The 25,706-nt window shown below is 40.2% G+C and overlaps 1 protein-coding gene across 1 annotated transcript; it reads right to left on the reverse strand.

Annotated features, from left to right (window-relative positions):
* Positions 1-4,269: 4,269 nt before the first annotated feature.
* On the reverse strand, positions 4,270-25,499 carry LOC135478330 (26S proteasome regulatory subunit 8). The gene is made up of 12 exons (XM_064758607.1): positions 25,489-25,499; positions 24,555-24,624; positions 21,296-21,393; positions 20,381-20,506; positions 20,003-20,164; positions 18,229-18,392; positions 15,717-15,793; positions 14,202-14,278; positions 10,308-10,406; positions 8,261-8,371; positions 6,072-6,158; positions 4,270-4,698 (listed from the first exon to the last, which is right to left on the reverse strand). Exons 3-12 carry the CDS (start codon positions 21,386-21,388, stop codon positions 4,645-4,647), a joined length of 1,050 nt encoding a protein of 349 aa, XP_064614677.1. The 5' UTR covers positions 21,389-21,393; positions 24,555-24,624; positions 25,489-25,499; the 3' UTR covers positions 4,270-4,644.
* Positions 25,500-25,706: the final 207 nt, after the last annotated feature.

A 25,706-nucleotide genomic window follows, 5' to 3' on the forward strand; every position in this document is an offset into this window, starting at 1 on the left:
GTCATCCCGTGATGTGGCGCTAGTGTGAAAATTGATCTCAAGCCCTTGTTACGTGGATTGTAGCGCAAGTCTACAGTGTTATCGGTTTCTATTGTAACGTCGTACTGTCTGTTATGTGATGCCATCACGATGGGCTGGGAAAGGAACATTAAACCTCAACAAAATAACGCCAACGTCCTGCTGCCGGGCTTTTGAGAGACAGGTCCCCAATAGTGTTCAACAAACGAGCGTCTTCCACATCACCAATTAAGGTGCTAAATAATATGCAAATTCCTTGTCCAAGGCCGAGTTTGAACCCGCACTTCATGTGTTCCAGCGGTTGAAAGACAAACGCCTTAACCACTAGACCACAGCAAACTTTATTAGCCGAAGGTTTAGAATAGTCAAAATTTTGAAATGCTGTTTTAGCGCTAAGGCCCTATATTTAAACACTAGAAATCAAAAAACTGATCAAAAGAGAAATGTGTCCAAATTTCAGCGCCTAGCACCAAAAACTAAGCACTGTGACAAGGTTTTATATATTGATTTAATTCAGGTATTGTAACCTGATCAACCTGATCATGCTTTTGTTGCTGAATTACAGCCATATAATATTTAAATCGTTAGACTTGCAGTGTCGATTCCGCAAGCAGAGACCACTGAATTCAAGATGAAAGGGTCCAAGAAGGTTACAGCTGTGCTTTTGGTGTTTCTGTTCGTGTGTGCTCAAGGCACCTGTAAACCCAGTGGTAGGTGCATGATGACAAATATTCCTGGTATATTGGCTCACTGCAATTATCTCTCATGCAGTTTACACCATCACAATATGTTTGACATGTGTTATTCATGTAGGGACAGGTGGGTCTGTTCGTGTGTGCTCAAGGCACCTGTAAACCCAGTGGTAGATGCATGATGACATGACGACATATTCCTGGTATATTGGCTCACTGCAGTTATCTCTCATGCAGTTTACACCACCATAATATGTTTAACGTGTGTTATTAATGTAGGGACATGTGGGTCTAATTTCAGTGTGATTATCTCTCATGCAGTTTACCCCATCACAATATGTTTGACGTGCGTTATTCATGTAGGGACACCATGACAATATGTTTGACATGTGTTATTCATGTAGGGACATGTGGGTCTAATTTCGGTGTGATTATCTCTCATGCAGTTTACACCATCACAATATGTTTGACACATGTTATTCATGTTGGGACATGTGGGTCTAATTTCAGTGTGATTATCTCTCATGCAGTTTACACCATGACAATATGTTTGACATGTGTTATTCATGTAGGGACATGTGAGTCTAATTTCGGTGTGATTATCTCTCATGCAGTTTACACCATCACAATATGTTTGACACGTGTTATTCATGTAGGGACATGTGGGTCTAATTTTGGTGTGATTATCTCTCATGCATTTACCCCATCACAATATGTTTGACATGTGTTTTTTATGTAGGGGCATGTGGGTCTAATTTCGGTGTGATTATCTCTCACGCAGTTTACACCATGACAATATGTTTAACATGTGTTATTCATGTAGGGACATGTGGGTCTAATTTTGGTGTGATTATCTCTCATGCAGTTTACACCATGACAATATGTTTGACATGTGTTATTAATGTAGGGACATGTGGGTCTAATTTCAGTGTGATTATCTCTCATGCAGTTTACATCATCACAATATGTTTGACACGTGTTATTAATGTAGGGACGCCATCACAATATGTTTGACACGTGCTATTCATGTAGGGACACCATGACAATATGTTTGACATGTGTTATTCATGTAGGGACACCATCACAATATGTTTGACACGTGTTATTCATGTAGGGACACCATCACAATATGTTTGACACGTATTATTCATGTAGGGACATGTGGGTCTAATTTCGGTGTGATTATCTCTCATGCAGTTTACACCATGACAATATGTTTGACACGTGTTATTCATGTAGGGACATGTTGGTCTAATTTCGGTGTGATTATCTCTCATGCAGTTTACACCATGACAATATGTTTGACATGTGTTATTCATGTAGGGACATGTGGGTGTAATTTCGGTGTGATTATCTCTCATGCAGTTTACACCATCACAATATGTTTGATATGTGTTATTCATGTAGGGACATGTGGGTCTAATTTCAGTGTGATTATCTCTCATGCAGTTTACACCATCATAATGTGTTTGACATGTGTTATTCATGTAGGGATATGTGGGTCTAATTTCGGTGTGATTATCAATCATGCAGTTTACACCATGACAATATGTTTGACACATGTTATTCATGTAGGGACATGTGGGTCTAATTTCAGTGTGATTATCTTTCATGCAGTTTACACCATCACAATATATTTGAAATGTGTTATTCATGTTGGGACATGTGGGTCTAATTTCGGTGTGATTATCTCTCATGCAGTTTACACCATGACAATATGTCTGACATGTGTTATTCATGTAGGGACATGTGGGTCTAATTTCGGTGTGATTATCTCTCATGCAGTTTACACCATTACAATATGTTTGACACATGTTATTCATGTAGGGACATGTGGGTCTAATTTCGGTGTGATTATCTCTCATGCAGTTTACACCATGACAATATGTTTGACATGTGTTATTCATGTAGGGACATGTGGGTCTAATTTCGGTGTGATGTGAGCCTCCTCAACCTTTACCCACCTCTAATAGCGAAAACAAAACACAGCAAAAAAAAAAAAAATCAAAAAAAAAAGAGGATCTTTTTACGTGACCCAGACATACACTAGCGCTCTGCTTCAATGGTTCTCTGTAAGTCTTGAAATGTGACGGGGTTCTATTTTGGCGCTTCTTTCTAATAATCAAATCTTCCGTAAACATAAGCGAATGAACAAACACCTTTCTGACTATATATTTTAAAATTGCCCCCATGAAACATTGTTTTCATGTTAGGACATTTTGTGGGGCGCTGCTATTGGAGGCGCGAAAGCAGCTGCAGCTCCCCTGGCACTCGGTGCAATTGGTTTTACCACCAGTGGAGTTGCCGCTGGATCCATCGCAGCCGCCATCCAGTCCACCGTGTGCGGAGGTACGGTGAAAGCCGGAAGTTTGCTTGCTGCGGCACAATCTGTAGGGGCTGTTGGAGTCACAAGAGACGCTGTCATCAAAGGTGCAGTTGCTGGCGCCAAGAAAACAAGGGATTTCAGTCTTAGGCCTGTTTCTTTCGTATGCTATAATAAATTACGCCAAAATCTTTTTGTGATCTTTTTGGTTAGCATATCTTCTACAAGTGAGCGGTTGCCGTTCCGCAGTATATCTCTTGCCGCCCTGTTTTGCACCTTTTGTGGTTTGTTGTTTATTTTCTTGTTGCAGTTCGACGAAATAACACAATAGGCGAAGTGAGGGAGGTTGATACTGTTATAAATAGTTAACAGAGATGATGAGATATCGTCAACCACGAGAGAGCACAGAGTTATTCAATTTAACCAAGTAAACTTACCAGGAAAGCTTTGGACCGAACCAAACCCATAATAGTTTAACGAGTCTGATGTTTGAAGGAGTTTGAAGGAGTTCTTAGTTCACTGGTGCATCGAGCATATGGTCCGGAGTAGAAAAGAAAGTCTTTTACATGTTCCAAAAGCTATAATTTTTGTATGCATTACATTTAGATCCAGCTTGGTTAGGGTAAGCCATCGACATTCTTACTTCCTGAAAAGAGCCGTGTCGTCGGCGTATACGACAATTTTGAGTTGTCAGTCAGGTGCATTACTAACTGCTTTCCAAAATCGATCCTTGGAACTTCATATGTAACAGTATGGCGGCTAGAATTGTGGCACGTGTTTTATTTTTTTTTATTAGAAAACCAGTACCAAAACAACGAAGTTTTTGTTTACTTATTTATTTATTTGGGGTTTTGCGCAGTACTCAAGAACATTTCACTTATACGACACCGAAATTTTGTGTTTGGATAGTGACAAATCATGGTCCACAATGCATAAGTCAAGAGGAAGTACACCAACAAACTGGCTGCTAATCATGTTCCCTATTTATCTATTTATTTGATTGGTGTTTTACGCCGTACTCAAGAATATTTCACTTATGCGACGGCGACCAGCATTATGATGGAAGGAAACCCAGCAGATCCCGGGGGAAACCCCCCACGACCACCCGCAGACCTTCCCATGAACATTCGGAGAGGAAGACCGGACGAGTTGGACTTGAACTCTTAGCTATTACATTAGTGAGAGGCTCCTGGGCATTGACAGTTTTTGCTACTTTAGAAACGCCAAAGGCAAAAATGAAAACTTGAGGTCTTTTATTGCCAAAAGTTTTAGAATTACACAAATTTCACATGTCGTACAGGCTTCTGACCTCTGCAAACTTATAAAAGTGTTCAGATACATGTAATGCACTTGCTGGACAATAGTACCTTTTATCATCTGATGACAATAATAATATTCACTTTTCAAAACTGAACTTGTTTTTGTCTCATTGTCTAAAGTGTTATGTTATGGAAATCATGTATCGATTCCAAATTCTGCCCTGCTGACTGGTACCTTGCTCTCATAACACAACCTCTCCCTAACTACAAATGAGATGTTTTACAACAGCAAAAGTTCAATGATGACCGATAGATCCTTCCACAAATGCAATGGGATGATCCTTTTTGTTAATTACTTCCATAGTTTCTTTATAGACATGTTCTTTTCTGAATCCTTCTGCATAACCTGTGTACAGAAAAAAATACACATGTAGAAATTACATTTTCATATAGCTAGAATGCAAAGCAAATAAAATATTTTCAACGATGCTTTCAACCCCAGTAAAAAATTACATGTCACAATGGCATGGCGTGTTGTCAAGTCTGTTCAGTATTAAAAAGGAGATGTTCAGAGAAAAGTTACGATATGTCAAGTGAATGGCACCTCAGTGTGGGAGTGAAAAGTTACTCAGCCCATGGTGGTATGCCATAAGCAAGCAAGATTTGATCATTAACATACAACAAAATTCAATTGTTTTTTTTTTTTCTTTCTTCTGTCAATTTCTCCAAGTAGACGTCTTTCAAAATGAGGCTTTCGAATTTGACGTGTGCCACAACACATGGCTCGTATAACCAAAACTTAATATTTGGTAGCAAGGCTACCAAAGAGCTTGCCTGTAGGAGGCACATGAATGCTGAAATGCTGAAAGTGCTGAAATCCAGAATTTGGTAATTTACAGTAATTAGCATGCACCCTGAGCATCAGCGATGGAACATCTCCTAGTACCACTGTCCTTTATATGCATGTAAAACTTCAGGTCAATACATGCACGAGATATGATATTTTAAGTTACCACCCCTAACATTTTGTTAAAACTGATTCAAATACACAATGATGACCATTTTGTAATTTACGGTATTTAGTACGTACACACTGAACCCAGGAAGGAATATCCTCCACGCACTATTCCGCTCTACATTTGTGCAAATTCTGTGCTCAACAAATGCAGTGCTTTTTGAGACACCACCCCTAACATTTTGTGTAACAATGTTTTCCCTGTTGCTGAGCACCGACGCTCCAGGTATGACATAAGCTACAAGGTACAGGCGAGCTAACAATGGCCTGCCAGAAACTGAAAGAAGGCAGCTCAACACAGATTATTGGATAGCTAGATTTATTTATTTGATTGGAGTTTTAGATTATTAGTTACATGGTTACTTAGTGATAGGATACACAAATACATGTATATAGTGTCAATAATCCTCGGCCCAATATGAGGATTATGGACACCTTATATTTACGTATCCTATCACTGAGTCACTACGTAACAAATTTATCCTACAAAGACCCATCAGTTCTGTGCAGAAGACTCATATATAGGTGAATCACTTCAGCGATGTGACCATCGTTGGGCCCCAACAAAGGGAGATAACTTACTCAGCAGAAACATTTGAAGTCGCCTGCAGGATATTTGGATATACGTTGCCTTGAGAATATATCTGTACCCCATGTGATTGTTGTTGTCCAATGTACAGAAGAATATTTTGTCTGATGTGGGATAAGTCAGAAAACAGCTTGCACCCTAAAACTACATGGTGACAAAATGTGTGCAAACCCACCTTAGCTACAGCCAGTTCAAAGTCCTCCTGCGTGACATGTACCCTCCTCTCCCTCAGGGCGTACATCCCAGCTTCTGTGCAAACACCCTGAAACCAGACCAATCACAGCCTGTCATTTATTCATCTGATTTAAGTCTGACACGACCACAGAGTACCTGACAAACCTCCAAATTTATTTATTTTTATTGTTGTTTCATTTATTTACTTATTTATGTGTTTTTTAATTGATTTATTTACTTAATTGTTCTTTAATTTATTTAATTATCTAATTAGTATTTATTTTTTTTATTTATTTATTGGGTGTTTAATGCCATATCCTGATTGGCCAGTGGTAAGATTTATGGGTGGGTTAAGGAGACCGAAGTGCCCAGATTACACCAGTGTCCTTTGTCAGGTACCTGACAAACCTCCTGACCTGATGCTGCAGACGAATCAAACATGTTTGGTCAATAGCCTGACAGTCACAGCGAGTCAATGTTCTAACTATCTAAGCCAATGAGGATCACCCTCCAAACAAACAATGGAAACTTAAAAACCCACAATAATCTGTAGGTTGCTGAGAGACTTTCCCACTTACGGCCGGAGAGGAAGCCAGCATGAGCTGGACTTGAACTCACAGCGAAAGCATTGGTGAGAGGCCCCTGAGTCATTACGCTGTACTAGCATGCAAACCGACTGAGCCATGGAGGCCCCCACATGAGAAAGTCAGCCCCCAAGCTCAAATGTAAGTTGACAATTTATACCACACATTAAAGGCTAAATCTGACTGAAGTCTAAGGCAGGCCCCTGACCTTATTGGTCAGACGTTTACCAAGACGATGCTGTCTACACCTTAGCCTTAATCCACGATTGTGAAGACAGTCAAACAAATGTGTCTCGTATTAAAGTTTATGATTTTTGCTAAACACAATATTCAAGAATTATTAGCTCATTTTATTAATTTTTATTTTATTTGATTGAGGTTTTACGCCATGCTCAAGAATATTTCACCGATATGACGGTGGGAGGAAACCGGGCACAGCCCGGAGGGAACCCATGACCATCTGCTGGTTGCTGACAGACCTTCCCACGTATGGCCAGAGAGGAAGCCAGCATGAGCTGGACTGTAAGTCACAGCAACAGCATTGGTGAGAGGCTCCTGGGTCATAATGCTGCGCTAGCGCACTAACCAACTCCGCCACGGAGGCCCCAAGTTTTATTAGAGCAGTGATGTCTAATAAATTGCTTTCAATACATCACTTCATTTGTATTAGTGAGTATTATGGATGGAGCTATGTCTAGGATCAAACCACTGACATTTGGCAAGTTATTGACAAACTTACTCCACATATGATGTCCAGATGTGCATATCATATTGATGAACACAAAGTGGTCATTCGCAAACACTTACTCTTACCCAGACTGAACAAACAGGGACAACTGGGTATCAACAAAGTCCTTGTCTGAGACAGAGAAGTACTGCACCTCGTACCACTTGGAGCTCAGTGAGGGAGCATCATGATGGCCAACATTAAAACCCAACAAACAATATAACCTTAGTTACTTCGGAACTGGGAGGAAAACTGACCCACGCAGGAGCAGTTATTTCGTTCTTTTTCGTACCTTTTAAAAATGATAACATAGTGGGGCTCTTAATACACTCAATGTGCACACTTTTGCCTACTTGGAACTGTGATATATCGGCAAAGCTGCATCACAAAGTTATGCTTTGTAAACTTGGAAGCTGGATACATACAACTGGTTCAGTGTTTGTCTTTTCTTTCCCAGTCTTCAATACAGACCTGAATTGAGCTTGAGATTCTCACTTACATGATGTATGCTGCTTGAACAATTCTAGTGTGATTTTCCCATGACTCGTTCTTCAGCTACTTTCAATGAACAGCATCAGAGACATGTTCAGTGGATGTCCCCTGCTAATCCTTGGGAGCCACCAATGCTCACCTTGACCATTGTCCCTTATCTGTTCATCTTAACCCCTATCTGCTCACCTTGAACTCACCCCTATCTGTTAACCATGACCCCCTATCTGATCACCTTGACCTGTGACCCCTACCTGTTCACCTTGATCCTAAAGTGTTCACCTTGACCGTTGACCTTTATCTGTTCACCTTGATCTCTGATCCCTACCTACTCACCCTGACCTCTGGCTCCTATCTGCTCATTCTGACCTCTGAACCCTGTCTGCTCACCTTAACCTCAGCTCCTGACGCCCCAGGCATCATCTCAGCAATCTTCCTCAGGTTGATTCCCCTCGTCAGGTTCATCTTACGAGAGTGAATCTTCAGGATATCTAATCGAGCCTGGCAACAAAGGACAATAAGACACAGCTTGGCACAATAGAAAATAGGCAAGAATTAAGTCTGAAGTCTTTTATCGCTCTACATGTATTTTGTTTACACTTGAACACCAGTGCTGTAACAATGGCATCTGAAGAAACTTCCAAAAGAAGTTATTTTGAGTAGATGAACGATGGAGAAAATTAAAGAGCTGAGTGTCTGTAAACTTAAGAACTTCCAGAACACTGAGAGAAATAATGGTCTATTAACATTTTGACAAGTCACAAAGCAACGAAAGAAGTCAAACTCAAAACTTCCCTAATGGATTAGAATTTGGACGTATGTAACATGAACGACACTGAAAATAATAATAAAAATACTTAACCTATCTTTAAAAATGAAATATTAAAAAGATAGATTTGGTACCATGGACTACTAAAAGTCTCCCCTGTAGGACACATTTTAATGCAAAATACGAGCTTGTGTCATTGTGCTTTACCTGTATGGAAACCTGATGTGAATGCGTGCAGTACTTTCTGAGATACACATATCACATTTAACACTGACCTTTCACTGATTATAAGACACCCACGAGACTTTCCTGAATTTTGTGATACACTGTACATAATACGTACACTGGTCATATGTATATGTATGTAGGTATATATACATGTAGGTATATGTATGTAGGTATATGTATGTATGTATGTAGGTATATGCATGTAGGTATATGCATGTAGGTATATGTATGTAGGTATATGTATGTAGGTATATGTATGTAGGTATATGTATGTATGTATGTAGGTATATGTATGTAGGTATATGTATGTATGTATGTAGGTATATGTATGTAGGTATATGTATGTATGTATGTAGGTATATGTATGTAGGTATATGTATGTATGTATGTAGGTATATGTATGTAGGTATATGTATGTATGTATGTAGGTATATGTATGTAGGTATATGCATGTAGGTATATGTATGTAGGTATATGTATGTATGTATGTAGGTATATGAATGAATGAATGAATGCTTGGGGTTGGATGCTGTACTTAAAGTAAAAGAAAGCTAAAATATGAAGTAAGGTTCATCAAACAAACAAATGAAAACTCTGTAAAAAATACTTTCATCTATTTTTTTTAGATTTTTTGAAAGAGTGTTAAAAGGCCTTCAAATATTTGAATTCTATGGTGGACCTTATGGACCATACTGACAGTATTTAGGAACTGTCACGTGACACCACCTTTTTTCCCCTGCTGTTCAACAGAAGGAAGGAATTTTTGAGAACATTTTTTCAGTAATCTTTTACTCATGGGCTGAAATAGTTATTACAACATTCAGTGTCGGGATTGAAGTTGGAAAACTTCCTGTGACATCAGAGTTCCTAAAATCTGATAGTATGGTCCACAAAGCCAACCTAAGAATTGAAAGGTTTAAACCACTTTAACTCTCTTCACAAAAATCTCAAAAAAATAAACGAAAGTATATATGCATAGTTTTAAGTTGTCTGTGTGACGAGTCTTACTTCATATTTTACCTTTCTTTTCCTTTAACAATTTTTCAGTCATATGATGAGGAGGAGTCATTAGGTGTGTGTACATAAAATGTCTTCTCGAGGTAGGGAGTGTCCATGCCGCCAATGTGCTGTCGCCACTGAAGTATCATGCTGAAGACACCGGACATGACACCCCACACAGTCACGTTATATTGACACCGGGCCAACCAGTCCTGTCTCCTTGCTCTAGCCTCTCAGTGCTGAGTGCCAAGCAAGGCAGCAAAAAGTACCATTTTTAAAGTCTTTGGTATAACCTGACCCCAGTTTGATCCAGGATCTCCCGACTTCAAGACAGAGGCTCTAACCATTTGGCCACCGAAACAGTCAAAGTGTATTTAGTAAAGGCCAGCTTAAAAAGCTGTGACATTACCAATCATGTGAACGATCATTTTGGGGACTTACCTCTTCATTCGGTGGAGGAAACTCTATTTTTCTATCAATTCTTCCTGGGCGAAGTAAAGCAGAATCCAAGATGTCTATTCTGTTTGTTGCCATAATGACCTGAAAATAGGAAAACATCGTCCACCAACATGTATCTGGTAAAGATGCACATGAACTATACACAGAGATAGAAATCAGAAGCCAAGTCCATCCCTAGAAGTTAGCGGACGTTTTTGCAATATAACGGACAAAATTTCTTCACACTGAACTCTTGGCCAATATATAGAGATTATCATAAAAGCGTGTGATCTTTGGCCAATATATAGAGATTATCATAACAGTGTGTGATCCTTGGCCAATGTATAGAGATTATCATAACAGTGTGTGATTCTTGGCCGATATATAATCATAACAGTGTGTGATCCTTGGCCAATGTATAGAGATTATCGTAACAGTGCGTGATCCTTGGCCGATATATAGAGATTATCATAACAGTGTGTAATCCTTGGCCAATGTATAGAGATTATCGTAACAGTGTGTGATCCTTGGCCGATATATAGAGATTATCATAACAGTGTGTAATCCTTGGCCAATGAATAGAGATCATTGTAACAGTGTGTGATCCTTGGCCGATATATAGAGATTATCATAAGAGTGTGTGATCCTTGTCCAATGTATAGAGATTATCGTAACAGTGTGTGATCCTTGATCGATGTATAGAGATTATCATAACAGTGTGTGATCCTTGGCCGATATATAGAGATTATCAGAACAGTGTGTGATCTTTGGCCGATGTATAGAGATTATCATAACAGTGCGTGATCCTTGGCCGATGTATAGAGATTATCATAACAGTGTGTAATCCTTGGCCGATATATAGAGATTATCATAACAGTGTGTGATCCTTGGCCGATGTATAGAGATTATCATAACAGTGCGTGATCCTTGACCGATATATAGAGATTATCATAACAGTGTGTGATCCTTGGCCAATGTATAGAGATAATCACAACAGTGTGTGATCCTTGGCCGATGTATAGAGATTATCATAACAGTGCGTGATCCTTGACCGATATATAGAGATTATCATAACAGGGTGTGATTCTTGGCCAATGTATAGAGATTATCGTAACAGTGTGTGATCCTTGGCCGATATATAGAGATAATCATAACAGTGTGTGATTCTTGGTCGATATATAGAGATTATCACAACAGTGTGTGATCCTTGGCCAATGTATAGAGATAATCACAACAGTGTGTGATCCTTGGCCAATATATAGGGATTATCATACGAGTGTGTGATCTTTGGCTGATATATAGAGATTATCATACGAGTGTGTGATCTTTGGCCGATATATAGAGATTATCATAACAGTGTGTGATCCTTGGCCGATATATAGAGATTATCACAACAGTGTGTGATCCTTGGCCAATGTATAGAGATCATCACAACAGTGTGTGATCCTTGGCCGATGTATAGAGATAATCATAACAGTGTGTGATCCTTGGCTGATATATAGAGATTATCATAACAGTGTGTGATCCTTGCCTGATATATAGAGATTATCATAACAGTGTGTGATCCTTGGCCAATATATAATGATGATCATAACAGTGTGTGATCCTTGGCCGATGTATAGAGATTATCATAACAGTGTGTGATTCTTGGCCGATACATAGAGATTATCATCACAGTGTGTGATCCGTGATGATGTATCAGCAAGTGTTGTCTATGGTCGGCCTGTCGCATCAGCTAGATGAACTTTTTTGTGTGATAAGTCGTCAAAACGCACACGTTTTTTCATCAATCAGTAGATCAACTTACAACAACTAGAGATCCTGCAACGACAAATGTAGTTCGTCTAAAAATGGGCACAATTACTTCAGCTCGAATATGATTATGTTCTTTAAATTTCTGTTTCATTAGTTTCAACTGCAAACTACTTATTTATTTATTTGATTGGTGTTTTACGCTGTACTGAAGAATATTTCACTTATACGACAGCAGCCAGCATTATGGTGGGAGGAAACCGGGCAGAGCCCGGGAGAAACCCACGGCCATCCGCAGGTTGCTGGCAGACCTTCCCACTTACGGCTGGAGAGGAAGTCAGACTGAGCTGGACTTGATGCAACCTATTTAAAATAAATAATAAATAATAATAGTGAACATTCAAGAGCTTAGACTATTACAAGGTTGCCACTTCACGAAACGCGGTCAAATGCCTAGGCCACAAGAATCCCCTCACGCTCTGTCATTCCTGTGACAGAATGTGGGTTATGCCAGCAAAATTTCAATGTGTGGTATGGTTTAAAATCATATGTTGTTTGAAAGGAACGGCTACAGTACGTGATGATGACTGGAATGAAAGTTTGGCTGTACAACAATGATGTAAGGTCTGCATTTATTGAAAATATCATCCTTGAGCAGCTGTGTAGCCACTGATCATGTGTCACTGTAGCTCCGGTGACACCACTTACAAAACGAGCAGTGAACACTGATACTGCTATTTTTACTATTTACATTCAGAAGATGGGAAGGCGAAAGACGCCGGGTTCATTAAAAGCGTACACCTAAATTTCGGATGCAGATTTATTAGACCCCGAGTGAAAACGAGATCAGATCATTGACTGTATGGTATTGAACAACCTGTGAATGTTTATCTGCGCGACCTTGAATTCAGGTCGCTTAGGGGACAAACTGGAAGATTTTCACCAAAGAGGTCATGCGTAGATCAAGTTAATTTGGGATCTGCAATCAAAGTTTAAGCAGTTTTGGGCTTGAGAGTTTTTGAAAGTTTTTGTCGTTTTTTTTGTGTGCTAAAATGAAGACCATTAAATGTGTTTTCTTTATAATTTAATGTTGTTTCTTGTAGTTAAGTCACACCAACTTCCAATGTTAGTTCAGGGCTTTCCCCCGTAGATGGTGATTTGAATGTGAACGCTTTAAGTAGTATCTGTTTGCAGAGGATGCTTATACGAACCATCCCACACAGAAAAATACAGGACGCCTCTGTATCACATGGGCAATGGCTATGGGTATATGATACATCCTTCAATGTACTTAAGTTTAGACATCGGTGGCCAGGGTTTATTTGCGGTCACCGTAATTTTCACAAGTGGTGCAACACATTGCTTTTAATCTTCCTTGAAATATTGTGGCATAGGTGACAATGTTGTTGGATTAGCTTCATCGCTTGGGTCGGTCCATTAGTCTATTGCTTGGTAAACCCAAATTTAAGGAGGGCGGTCGTTTTGAGTGATCAATATTTTTCATTTCGCTGACAATGATCACCATATTCCTTGTGTTGTACTCCTGTTCCCATGAACTTCAACTTGTGATATGCACCTTGCATCTTTTTGCTCAATGTAAAGCCAAGGCAACAGGGTAATTTATTTTCTTCACAAGCAAAGTCTTGTACAGGAAGTCTGGTACACTTTACAGAAACGTGATTTTCTGATGTTTTGAAGTATTTGACATTATCTTACGAATAAAAGGGGCAGCTATGAGTCCAATCAAATGCCAGTTTAGGAAACTGATCAAAACAGCAAAATTTCATGTATGTGCAAATTTTCATCTCCAAATCTTCAACCGGTCACTTGTCCGTGCTGCTCATAAATCTAAACAAGACCATTTTTTTGATGGACATGTCCGACAAATCAATGGGCTTCCACTCACACAACAGCATTCGTGAAAGGCTCGTGGATCAGTGTGTAACACTAACGCACTAATATAGCATGAGGTCACGGAGGCCCTACAATCCACTTAAATGGTGCCAAAAAATTAAGTTTCCAGAGTGCAATGATATCATCATCCTCTAATGCTTCTGGACGTAGGAAAAAAGGTGAAAACATTATTCTGCCCATTCTGCTCCTAGAATGACATGCACCTTCACAAAGCACCCCACCCAGACCTACCTTTATATTTTGTTTGGGTTCAAAGCCGTCCAGCTGATTAAGCAATTCCAACATGGTCCTCTGTACCTCGCTGTCACCTGGTGAAGACCAAGACACAACGTACTTAACATCAAAGCTTTAGTTTCTACGGCAATCTGGGAATCCAGCTCTTGTGATGACTCAAGTAAAAGCCCAGCAAATTTCGGTAAAATGACAAAAATTATTTCAAAATGACCAAATGTTCTGAAATTTCCATTTCCCAATTACCTAACCTGCTTTCGACAAGTGCTTAGTGGATGAGAACTGTAGCAATGTCATTTTCACAAGAATAAGCTCAATTGACATTTTAGGAGTCTCGGGCACTCGAGGTGATTTCGCCAAGACAAGGTGGCAGGTCTCTCAAACCACCGCAGCTAAAAGATGTGATTTTGTTAGGTGCAAACGGTGCTGTTGAGTCGACAGACAAATGTTTGTCTGTCACATCAGTTTGTGAGAGCCCCCATCTGTCTCGCCAATATCTGAGTGAACTCACAAGACCTCTGAAGCACCAACTGGGCTTATTGTTCTCAATCTGGCGTCACCCAGTTTTTAAATTTAAACACTGTGGAAGTTCTCTTCGTGAAATACGCTTAAATTTTTAATATAAATCTGCACAACTGTCTAAGGCAACGTTTTCCAGAAAATATCCATTGCTTAACTCTCTGTTTTTAGAATGTGGTAATGTCAATGGTTGAGTCAGCCATTCATGTTTTTAGACTATGTAGCAGTAATTGCATTCCTGATGACGCTAAATGAACCAGGGCCACTTTGATGTCAAATCCAACAATTTGTTTCTGGCCAAGCATAAACCGAAAATTGCATACACTGATGTACATACAAAAATAAAACATGATCATCTCAGTGTATTTTGCAGTTCACCTTTCATAAAAGATCCTCCCAGTGGTAATGTTCAATATTCCACCACAGTTATGTCCCTTTGTGGCATGATGTTGGAACTTTAACATAAGAGTATTATATCTTTTTGGATTTTATTAGTGTCACATTGCAGGTTGCTCACAGACCTTCCCACTTATGACCGGAGAGGAAGCCAGCATGAGCTGGACTTGGACTCACAGTGACCGCATTAGTAAGAGATTCCTGGGGCATTACACCATGCTAGCGCGCTAACCAACTGAGCCACGGAGGCCCCCCTCCCCGCTAACATTGAAAAAAAGATTTACTCTGCCTGTAAAACAATGATAAAAATTGGTGTGGCCTTAGGCAGGAATCAGATAACAAAATAAAGCACTCACCTCCTGGGCCTCCCTCTAGCCTTGAGGAGGTAGAAATCAGATAACAAGGTAAAGCACTCACCTCCTGAGCCTCCCTCTAGCCTTGAGGAGGTAGAAATCAGATAACAAGGTAAAGCACTCACCTCCTGAGCCTCCTTCTAGCCTTGAGGAGGTAGAAATCAGAAAACAAGGTAAAGCACTCACCTCCTGAGCCTCCCTCTAGCCTTGAGGAGGTAGAAATCAGATAACAAGGTAAAGCACTCACCTCCTGAGCCTCCCTCTAGCCTTGAGGAGCCAATGGAATCAATCTCATCCATGAAGATTATAGACGGCGCATGCTCTCTGAAACCAAAATGAAATAAAACCGGTATTTGTATTTGATTTATTTGTTTGATTTGTGTTTTACGCCATACTCAAGAATATTTCACTTTGTATAATAGGGTGGCTGGGTATTTGTACACAGACATAAGCACAAACACACATAAGATCATGATGTCAACATCTACATGGACATATCTCAACAGGTAATATCTCAGGTAATATCGACTGACTGATTGATTTTAGTTCAATGTCATACTTGAGAATTTTTCCTTTACCCAAGACTGCAGGCAGTTTTATGGATAGGACAGTGTGTTGCCGACCTTTGGCAAGTTACTGTCAAACATTCGACGCTCTTAGGTACATTATTCCATGTCATACTGGCGGCAGATATCTCAGGTAGCAAAAGTGTACGCGCACACTTCTACACCAACACACATGCCCTTAGGTACATTATTCCATGTCATATTGGTGGAAGACATCTCAGGTAGCAAATGTGTATGCGCACACTTCTACACCAACACACATGCTCTTAGGTACATTATTCCATGTCATACTGGCAGAAGATATCTCAGGTAGCAAAAGTGTATGTGCACACTTCTACACCAACACACATGCCCTTAGGTACATTATTCCATATCATACTGGCAGAAGATATCTCAGGTAGCAAAAGTGTATGTGCACACTTCTACACCAACACACATGCCCTTAGGTACATTATTCCATGTCATACTGGCAGAAGATATCTCAGGTAGCAAAAGTGTATGTGCACACTTCTACACCAACACACATGCCCTTAAGTACATTATTCCATGTCATACTGGCAGAAGATATCTCAGGTAGCAAAAGTGTATGTGCACACTTCTACACCAACACACATGCCCTTAGGTACATTATTCCATGTCATACTGGCGGAAGACATCTCAGGTAGCAAAAGTGTATGTGCACACTTCTACACCAACACACATGCTCTTAGGTACATTATTCCATGTCATATTGGCGGCAGATATGTCAGGTAGCAGAAGTGTATGTGCACACTTTTACACCAACACACATGCTCTTAGGTACATTATTCCATGTCATATTGGTGGAAGATATCTCAGGTAGCAAAAGTGTATGTGCACACTTCTACACCAACACAAATGCTCTTAGGTACATTATTCCATGTCATATTGGTGGAAGATATCTCAGGTAGCAAAAGTGTATGTGCACACTTCTACACCAACACACATGCTCTTAGGTACATTATTCCATGTCATATCGGCGGCAGATATCTCAGGTAGCAAAAGTGTATGTGCACACTTTTACACCTACACACATGCTCTTAGGTACATTATTCCATGTCATATTGGTGGAAGATATCTCAGGTAGCAAAAGTGTATGTGCACACTTCTACACCAACACACATGCTCTTAGGTACATTATTCCATGTCATATTGGCGGCAGATATCTCAGGTAGCAGAAGTGTATGTGCACACTTTTACACCTACACACATGCTCTTAGGTACATTATTCTGTGTCATATTGGCGGAAGATATCTCAGGTAGCAAAAGTGTATGTGCACACTTTTACACCTACACACAATGTTCCTCAATCATAAGCCCGCGATCATGTGACACATGAATGATCCAACAGTTCTGAGACCATCTGTGCATGTCCAGTGTTAACTGTACGCTGGACTTACATGTCTTTTCCTTAAATCGGACACCTGAGTTTTAATATGCTTTTGAACAATTAACTCTTGTCTGAATGAGTGAATTATATCACAAAGCTACAACTGCCCAAATGTCGCTTTGTACGACAAATATGGTAAATGATTCTTCACCAGTTTTTAGTTCCGAAAATTTCAAGCTTTCAAACCCAAAGTACATATATGCAGGTATAAAATTTGTTTCTATTTATTTACTTGGTTGTTAATCGTCAAGAAGTCTTCACGTATATGATGGCAACAACGACACAACAACAACGCGCTTTAGGGAAATCGAGGTTCATGTATGAGTTAACAGTGCAATGGAAGGGAAACTGTTTCTGGGAACTTCAAGAGAGACCACAGAAAACAGCGTTGTTAGTTCAAGGCTTCTTACCATAGAGGCCCCGAAAACAATATGATTTCTTTTGATTCATATGCCACAAACACATTTCATTAGGGGCTTTATTTTAGCAAGCTGTAAAATGTTAGAAATCCTAAAATGAAAGAAGACAGCTTACTGTCTTAAAATTTGGACAGACCAATCAAATGCGATTCAAAGATGATTCAATGGAGACAACTTACTAACATAAACAACACTCGTCAAAACCTATTACATGGACATAAATGTACTAACAGGTATCAGTCTTGATTAAGGCAACAGGTTAACTCTAATTATAGGATGTTACCTTGGTAACCTCTGACGTTGGGTGGTTACACAGGATGTTCACCATCTGACCAGTAGCACACAGAAAATCCCAGTAGGCCTTACCTTGCCATGACGAAGAGTTCACGCACCATCCGAGATCCTTCCCCAATAAACTTCTGCACAAGTTCTGAACCAGATACCCTGATGAAGGTACATTCTGTGTGGTGGGCTACGGCCCGGGCAAGCAAGGTTTTTCCTGTACCAGGTGGGCCATACAACAACACACCCTGCAACCAAAACCATCATAATTTCACCAGTTTTCACACAATTTCATGCCCTGTTCCATCATGCAGCCTGTTAATGTTTAAGAAATCACATAAGAGAGAAGACAAGTATGCAACTAAATTTATTTGTTAAGTTATTAATATCATAGGTGCAGTGCACCATATTTGAGAATATTTTACCATGGCTGCCAGTTTCACAGGTGTGGGTAAAAAAATAATAACAGAGCCTGGGCGAAACTGGAGAGAGCCTGGGGGGAGGGGGGGAGGAGGACATAGCAGACCCTGAAGGCAACCTAACATTGCATGATGGAAATAAAATACAAGCTTAAGGAAACTAAACACAACCTGGGAGGAACTTAACAGTTTAGAGCCTGAAAAAAACTGGACAGAGCTGGGGGGTGGGGGTGGTGGTGGTGGTGGGGGGGGGGGAGGGTAAGGACTTAAAAGGGCCTGGAGGAAACATAGCAGCGCCTGAAGGAAACCTAACATAGCATGGTGGAAATAAAATACAAGCTTGAGGAAACTAAGCACAACATGGGGGAAACTTAACAGTTTAGAGCCCGGAGAAAACTGGACAGAGCGTGAAGATAACTGAACAGTCTGGAGAGACATCTGAACATGATGCTAAAATCAGATAAAGAGCATCAAAACTTATTTGCAAATACGATCTTTAATATTTTAGTGTGATTTTTTTTTTCAGGAGAAAAGGGTATTTGAAATATTTTTGTATGGTGGGTATTTGGGCCCAACTTTTGGCAATTTCGCTGTTTCATAATAATGTTCTAAATAAGGATGTGATGCTTGGAATGTAAATTTGTTGTTCGTATCGCAACATATGCATTTAACCTATATTATAATAATATTTAGTAACACACTAAAAATATAAATATGATCCAAATTGAGGTTTAATCCATTTGTTAGCTGAAAAGAACAAATTCTAGTGCAAAAATATTTATTAAACCTGTGTTACATCCTCATTCATGACATTATTAAACAAAGACTATAAATACCAAAAGGTGGTCCCAAATACCCACAATACAAAAATTATTTTCAAGTGTGTTTTTCTCCTTAAGAAAAAATCAGAAAAAATATTGAAGACCACATTTAGGAATAACTTTTTGCACTCTTTCATCTGAGATTTATTTCATTTTATGTTTTCTCCACCTTTAAGGACAGAGAACCTATAAGACAACTTGACCAGGAAGGTCTGTCATGTACAAGTCAAACTGCGAAAGGCCTTGGAATTTCTGGGCAGCAATGACAAGACGATAATAATTATAAAGGTCAGGTGTCTAAAGTATGTTGTATTGTCTCAGGAAAATGTGTAATACGCAAGTATGACATTGTTAGAAGTGAAAAGAAAATGGCCAGAGAATCAACAAATACTGACCGATATAAGTGTATGTATCTTGAAATCTACACATCAAAGACACTCATATCTCAGCCCTCAAACAAAAATTGTTGTTCCAGGTCAATAGTCATAAAGCCAATTGCCAAAACAAAATTCAACACAAACAATCAAAGAACTAAGTGTATAAAGAATGAAAATAAGATGGATTCATACAGACAGAATCAGTAAACATCGCTGAAGACTGTGTCAGCTGTTGTCATACCTTAGGCTGTGCTATTCCCAAGGCCTCAAACAACTCGGGATGTTTCACAGGTAGCTCTATCACCTCTTTGATCTCCTTAATCTGTTTGTCCAGACCTCCCACCATCTCGTAGGTGGAGTCAGGTACTTTTTCCACCATCATCAAACTGACCAGCGGGTCAACCTGACGGACACACAGACAAACCTCAAAAAAATCTTCACCTCAAAATGATTGATATGCAGTTTCTTTTTATTTGGGGGTGGAAAGTCTTCCTTTAATTCCAAAAGAAACAGTAAGATATACTTGCTTATCAATTATTGATTTTTTAAAATTTTTAAAATTAGGCTTTTACCAAAATTCAACGACTTACATTCTTTCTGAATGTTTACATCTCAGTACCTTGTTTGGTAAGATTTTATGAAGAACATAGCTGTCATTCCTGAGGGCCACTCGACAGTTTGGTGTCACATCGTTTATATCTATGTTTTTGTCAATGTCAACGACAAATTTGCCTTCTGGGTGAACCTAAATAAAAAAAATACATGTGCAATAGGATTAAAAGAAAACTCAGCACTCTGACCAGGACAAAATTACTGACAAGGTAAAGCCTATTTACACTGCCTGACAGCATGAACATGGACAGTTAAAACGCCAATTTGTGGATATTCAAACTGTGATATATTTTGGAAACTTAAATTAGATTTAGTAGCAAGGCCACGAAAGAGCTCGCCTGTAGGAAACACTGAAATCGTGAATTTGGTAATTTAGGGTAATTAATTTGCACAGAGACCATCAGCGATGAAACATTCCTCTCGAGACACTGTGCTTCATGTGCATGTAAAATTCAGGTGCATACAAGCAGTACTTTTTAAAATACCACTTCTAACATTCTGTCAAAATCTGATGCTTGTACACAATACAATGAGTCATGAATTTTGTAATTTACTGTAAGTAATATGCACACACCCTATCAATGATGGAACACTTCCCTCATGTAATTGTGCTTTATACGTGTGCCAAACCGGACCGCCAAACATGTAGTACTTCTTAAGATAGCGCCCCTAAAATTTTGTACAACATTGCTTTCCATCTTATTAGACCCTCACGCTAGGTTATGACATACACTGTAAGCTAAAGTACAGAGGAGCTAAAAAATGATGAAAAGCATTGTAACAATGTACTGGCCACTGTCACAGTAATGTAACTGTTGTTACAAATTGTCCTGAAAAGTACGGTCCATATACAAAGCGTCTTTCATGACAGTCTAATGAACAAGCACCTAAAAACTCTGAGCTGTGAAAAGAAAAAGAGTACCTTGACGAGCACTTTCTTTTTATCCATAGGTTTGACAACTTCTCCAACGTAAGATCCTTGCTCGAGCAAAAGCTGTAATTCCTCTCTTAACATTCTCACTGGGCAAAGATTGACAATTATTTAATGCATTAATATTATGGTAACCGACGGTGAATTTTTTTTTAAAAACACAAAAATTGCAGATTTCAAACGCTGCAGAAAAAAACAACAAAAATTTCCATTCAGAAAGCCACTAAGTTTCACAACCAAGATGATATGATGTAATGAGGAGTATATACACAAGTGGCATTTCAGTCTCATCCACCAATTAAATCTAAAGACATTCTGTCTTCATTATTTATTTATTTATTTCTTTATATGACTGGTGTTTTACGCCTTACTCAAGCATATTTCACTAATACAACATTGGCCAACTTTATGGTGGGAGGAAACTGAGCAGAAACAGGGGGGAAACTCACGACCATCGGCAAGTTTCTGGCAGACAGTCCACTTTGTGTTTATTACAATCAAAACCCTCACAGTTGCAGGTAAGTGTGATCAAGAAAGGCCTCCACAATGAAGAGTCAGTGCCAAATTTATGAGTTAAAATATTTCGCTGGAGGGATGAAAAGTTATCGGCCAGTAAATTCCATTACTGAAAGTATAATGATCTTAATGAACTGTAACTTCTGTCATATACTGATAAGTACATGTAGGTGCTCAGTCTGTGGTCCTGCATATAAACAAGCAGACTAGATGCCACTGAAGTACTACGCCCAAAACATCACACATGACATCCCACCCAGTTACAAGTGAGGCCGCCACTGAAGTATCACGCCCAAAACATCACACATGTCATCCCGCCCAGTCACAAGTGAGGCTGCCACTGAAGTATCATGCCCAAAACATCACACATGACATCCCACCCAGTCACAAGTGAGGCTGCCACTGAAGTATCATGCCCAAAACATCACACATGACATCCCACCCAGTCACAAGTGAGGCCGCCACTGAAGTATCATGCCCAAAACATCACACCTCATCCCGCCCAGTCACAAGTGAGGCCGCCACTGAAGCATCATGCCCAAAACATCACACATGACATCCCACCCAGTCACAAGTGAGGCCGCCACTGAAGTATCATGCCCAAAACATCACACATGACATCCCACCCAGTCACAGGTGAGGCTGCCACTGAAGTATCATGCCCAAAACATCACACATGACATCCCACCCAGTTACAAGTAAGGCTGCCACTGAAGTATCATGCCCAAAACATCACACATGACATCCCACCCAGTTACAAGTGAGGCCGCCACTGAAGTATCACGCCCAAAACATCACACATGTCATCCCGCCCAGTCACAAGTGAGGCCGCCACTGAAGTATCATGCCCAAAACATCACACATGACATCCCACCCAGTCACAAGTGAGGCTGCCACTGAAGTATCATGCCCAAAACATCACACATGACATCCCACCCAGTCACAGGTGAGGCTGCCACTGAAGTATCATGCCCAAAACATCACACATGACATCCCACCCAGTTACAAGTAAGGCTGCCACTGAAGTATCATGCCCAAAACATCACACATGACATCCCACCCAGTTACAAGTGAGGCCGCCACTGAAGTATCACGCCCAAAACATCACACATGTCATCCCGCCCAGTCACAAGTGAGGCCGCCACTGAAGTATCATGCCCAAAACATCACACATGACATCCCACCCAGTCACAAGTGAGGCTGCCACTGAAGTATCATGCCCAAAACATCACACATGACATCCCACCCAGTCACAAGTAAGGCCGCCACTGAAGTATCATGCCCAAAACATCACACCTCATCCCACCCAGTCACAAGTGAGGCCGCCACTGAAGTATCATGCCCAAAACATCACACATGACATCCCACCCAGTCACAAGCGAGGCCGCCACTGAAGTATCATGCCCAAAACATCACACATGACATCCCACCCAGTCACAGGTGAGGCTGCCACTGAAGTATCATGCCCAAAACATCACACATGACATCCCACCCAGTCACAAGTAAGGCTGCCACTGAAGTATCATGCCCAAAACATCACACATGACATCCCACCCAGTTACAAGTAAGGCTGCCACTGAAGTATCATGCCCAAAACATCACACATGACATCCCACCCAGTCACAAGTAAGGCCGCCACTGAAGTATCATGCCCAAAACATCACACATGACATCCCACCCAGTCACAAGTAAGGCCGCCACTGAAGTATCATGCCCAAAACATCACACATGACATCCCACCCAGTCACAAGTAAGGCCGCCACTGAAGTATCATGCCCAAAACATCACATGACATCCCACCCAGTCAAAAGTAAGGCCGCCACTGAAGTATCATGCCCAAAACATCACACATGACATCCCACCCAGTCACAAGTAAGGCCGCCACTGAAGTATCACACCCAAAACATCACACATGACATCCTACCCAGTCACAAGTAAGGCCGCCACTGAAGTATCATGCCCAAAACATCACACATGACATCCCACCCAGTCACAAGTAAGGCCGCCACTGAAGTTTCATGCCCAAAACATCATACATGTCATCCCACCCAGTCACAAGTAAGGCCGCCACTGAAGTATCACACCCAAAACATCACACATGACATCCCACCCCAGTCACAAGTAAGGCCCCCACTGAAGTATCATGCCCAAAACATCACACATGACATCCCACCCAGTCACAAGGAAGGCCTCCACTGAAGTATCATGCCCAAAACATCACACATGACATCCCACCCAGTCACAAGTAAGGCCGCCACTGAAGTATCACACCCAAAACATCACACATGACATCCACCCAGTCACAAGTAAGGCTGCCACTGAAGTATCACACCCAAAACATCACACAATGACATCCCACCCAGTCACAAGTGAGGCCGCCACTGAAGTATCACACCCAAAACATCACACATGTCATCCCACCCAGTCACAAGTGAGGCCAGCACTGAAGTATCATGCCCAAACATCACACGTCATCCCACCCAGTCACAAGTGAGGCCGCCACTGAAGTATCATGCACTTTTGGCCACCGAAACACCTGGGGTGAAACATGTCCCATTCTTCCCGCTCACAGATATCCTTATTATTACAGCTAATGGACATTAGCCCACTGAAAGCCTTAATTACACATCTAAGGTGAAATAAATGTCCCATTCTTCCCCTCACAGATATCTATATTATCAAAGCTAATGGACTTTAGCCACTGAAGGCTATAATAAGAATAATTGTTTCTCACCTTTTGCATTCAGTTCATTTCTCTGTGCCTCTAAACGTCTTAAATTCTGTGTTTTTTCTGTGACGACCAACTGCAAAAGAGAAGTGCAAATCATACTGTAGCATCCTGCTTTAATACCAGTAGCCTGAATTATATTTATTTATTTATTTGATTGGTGTTTTAGGCTGTACTCAGGAATATTTCACTTATACAATGCGGCCACCATTATGGTGTGAGGAAACCAGGCAGAGCAGGGGGAAACCCACGACCATCAGCAGGTTGCAGGAAGACCTTCTGACTTACGGCCAGAGAGGAAACCAGCATGAGCTGGAAGTCTGAATTGTAAAATGTTTCCTAATTAGTACGGCAGGGTATCAAGACTTTCACAAGATAAAAAAAAAGAATTAAAGTAAAGTTTTAAAACATAACTGTAACTGTAGAAATGTTACCATTTTTAAAATAAAACCCTTAGTTTTAGATTCTAGGAAGTTGTGAATATTACTACTTGTAGGCTTTATACTTCATTCCTATACATGTAGATGGACTGCAGCAAACAGTAATGTACATTTATTGCTTTTACAGTAAATCTTCCACCTTTTTGATTTTACAGCATTTTTTTTGCAGAAACAATAAATGCATCCAATTAATATTTATCATTATTTATTTGATTGGTGATTTATGCCAAGAATATTTCACTTCAGGCATATTCTGAGGGCATTACTCAATGTTGTCTGATAAAATTTTACTTTTGGCAAATCCTTGAAACTGGCCAATTCAAACAATGTAGTTTGGTCCCAAAAATCAAGTAAAAAATGTCCATAAATTACACAGAAACTTTGTCTTTCATATGTGAAATGTTTTGAGGAATTAGGGTACTTCATACTGAGCGGTCAACATGATAACTGACCGCTTTCAATCATCAAAGCTAAACAACTATAGGACAGGTGAAAGTTACCTGTAGTTCTTCAATTTGCTGACATAGTACTGCTTGATGCCTTCGTGCTTGGGCTGACCGTCCACTTCCATCTTCTGATTGAGAGAGAACAACAATACATATGTATAAATTCTGTACTTGTATTTCATTAGAACTTTTTCATGTTTTCACTCGATTCTATCATTAAAGTTGTTGTTTTTTTCTAGGACACAGGTGGTGCACGTTCAAATCTGATGGAC

This window comes from Liolophura sinensis, chromosome 11, assembly GCF_032854445.1.
Source record: "Liolophura sinensis isolate JHLJ2023 chromosome 11, CUHK_Ljap_v2, whole genome shotgun sequence".
Classification (NCBI taxonomy): Eukaryota; Metazoa; Mollusca; class Polyplacophora; order Chitonida; family Chitonidae; genus Liolophura; species Liolophura sinensis.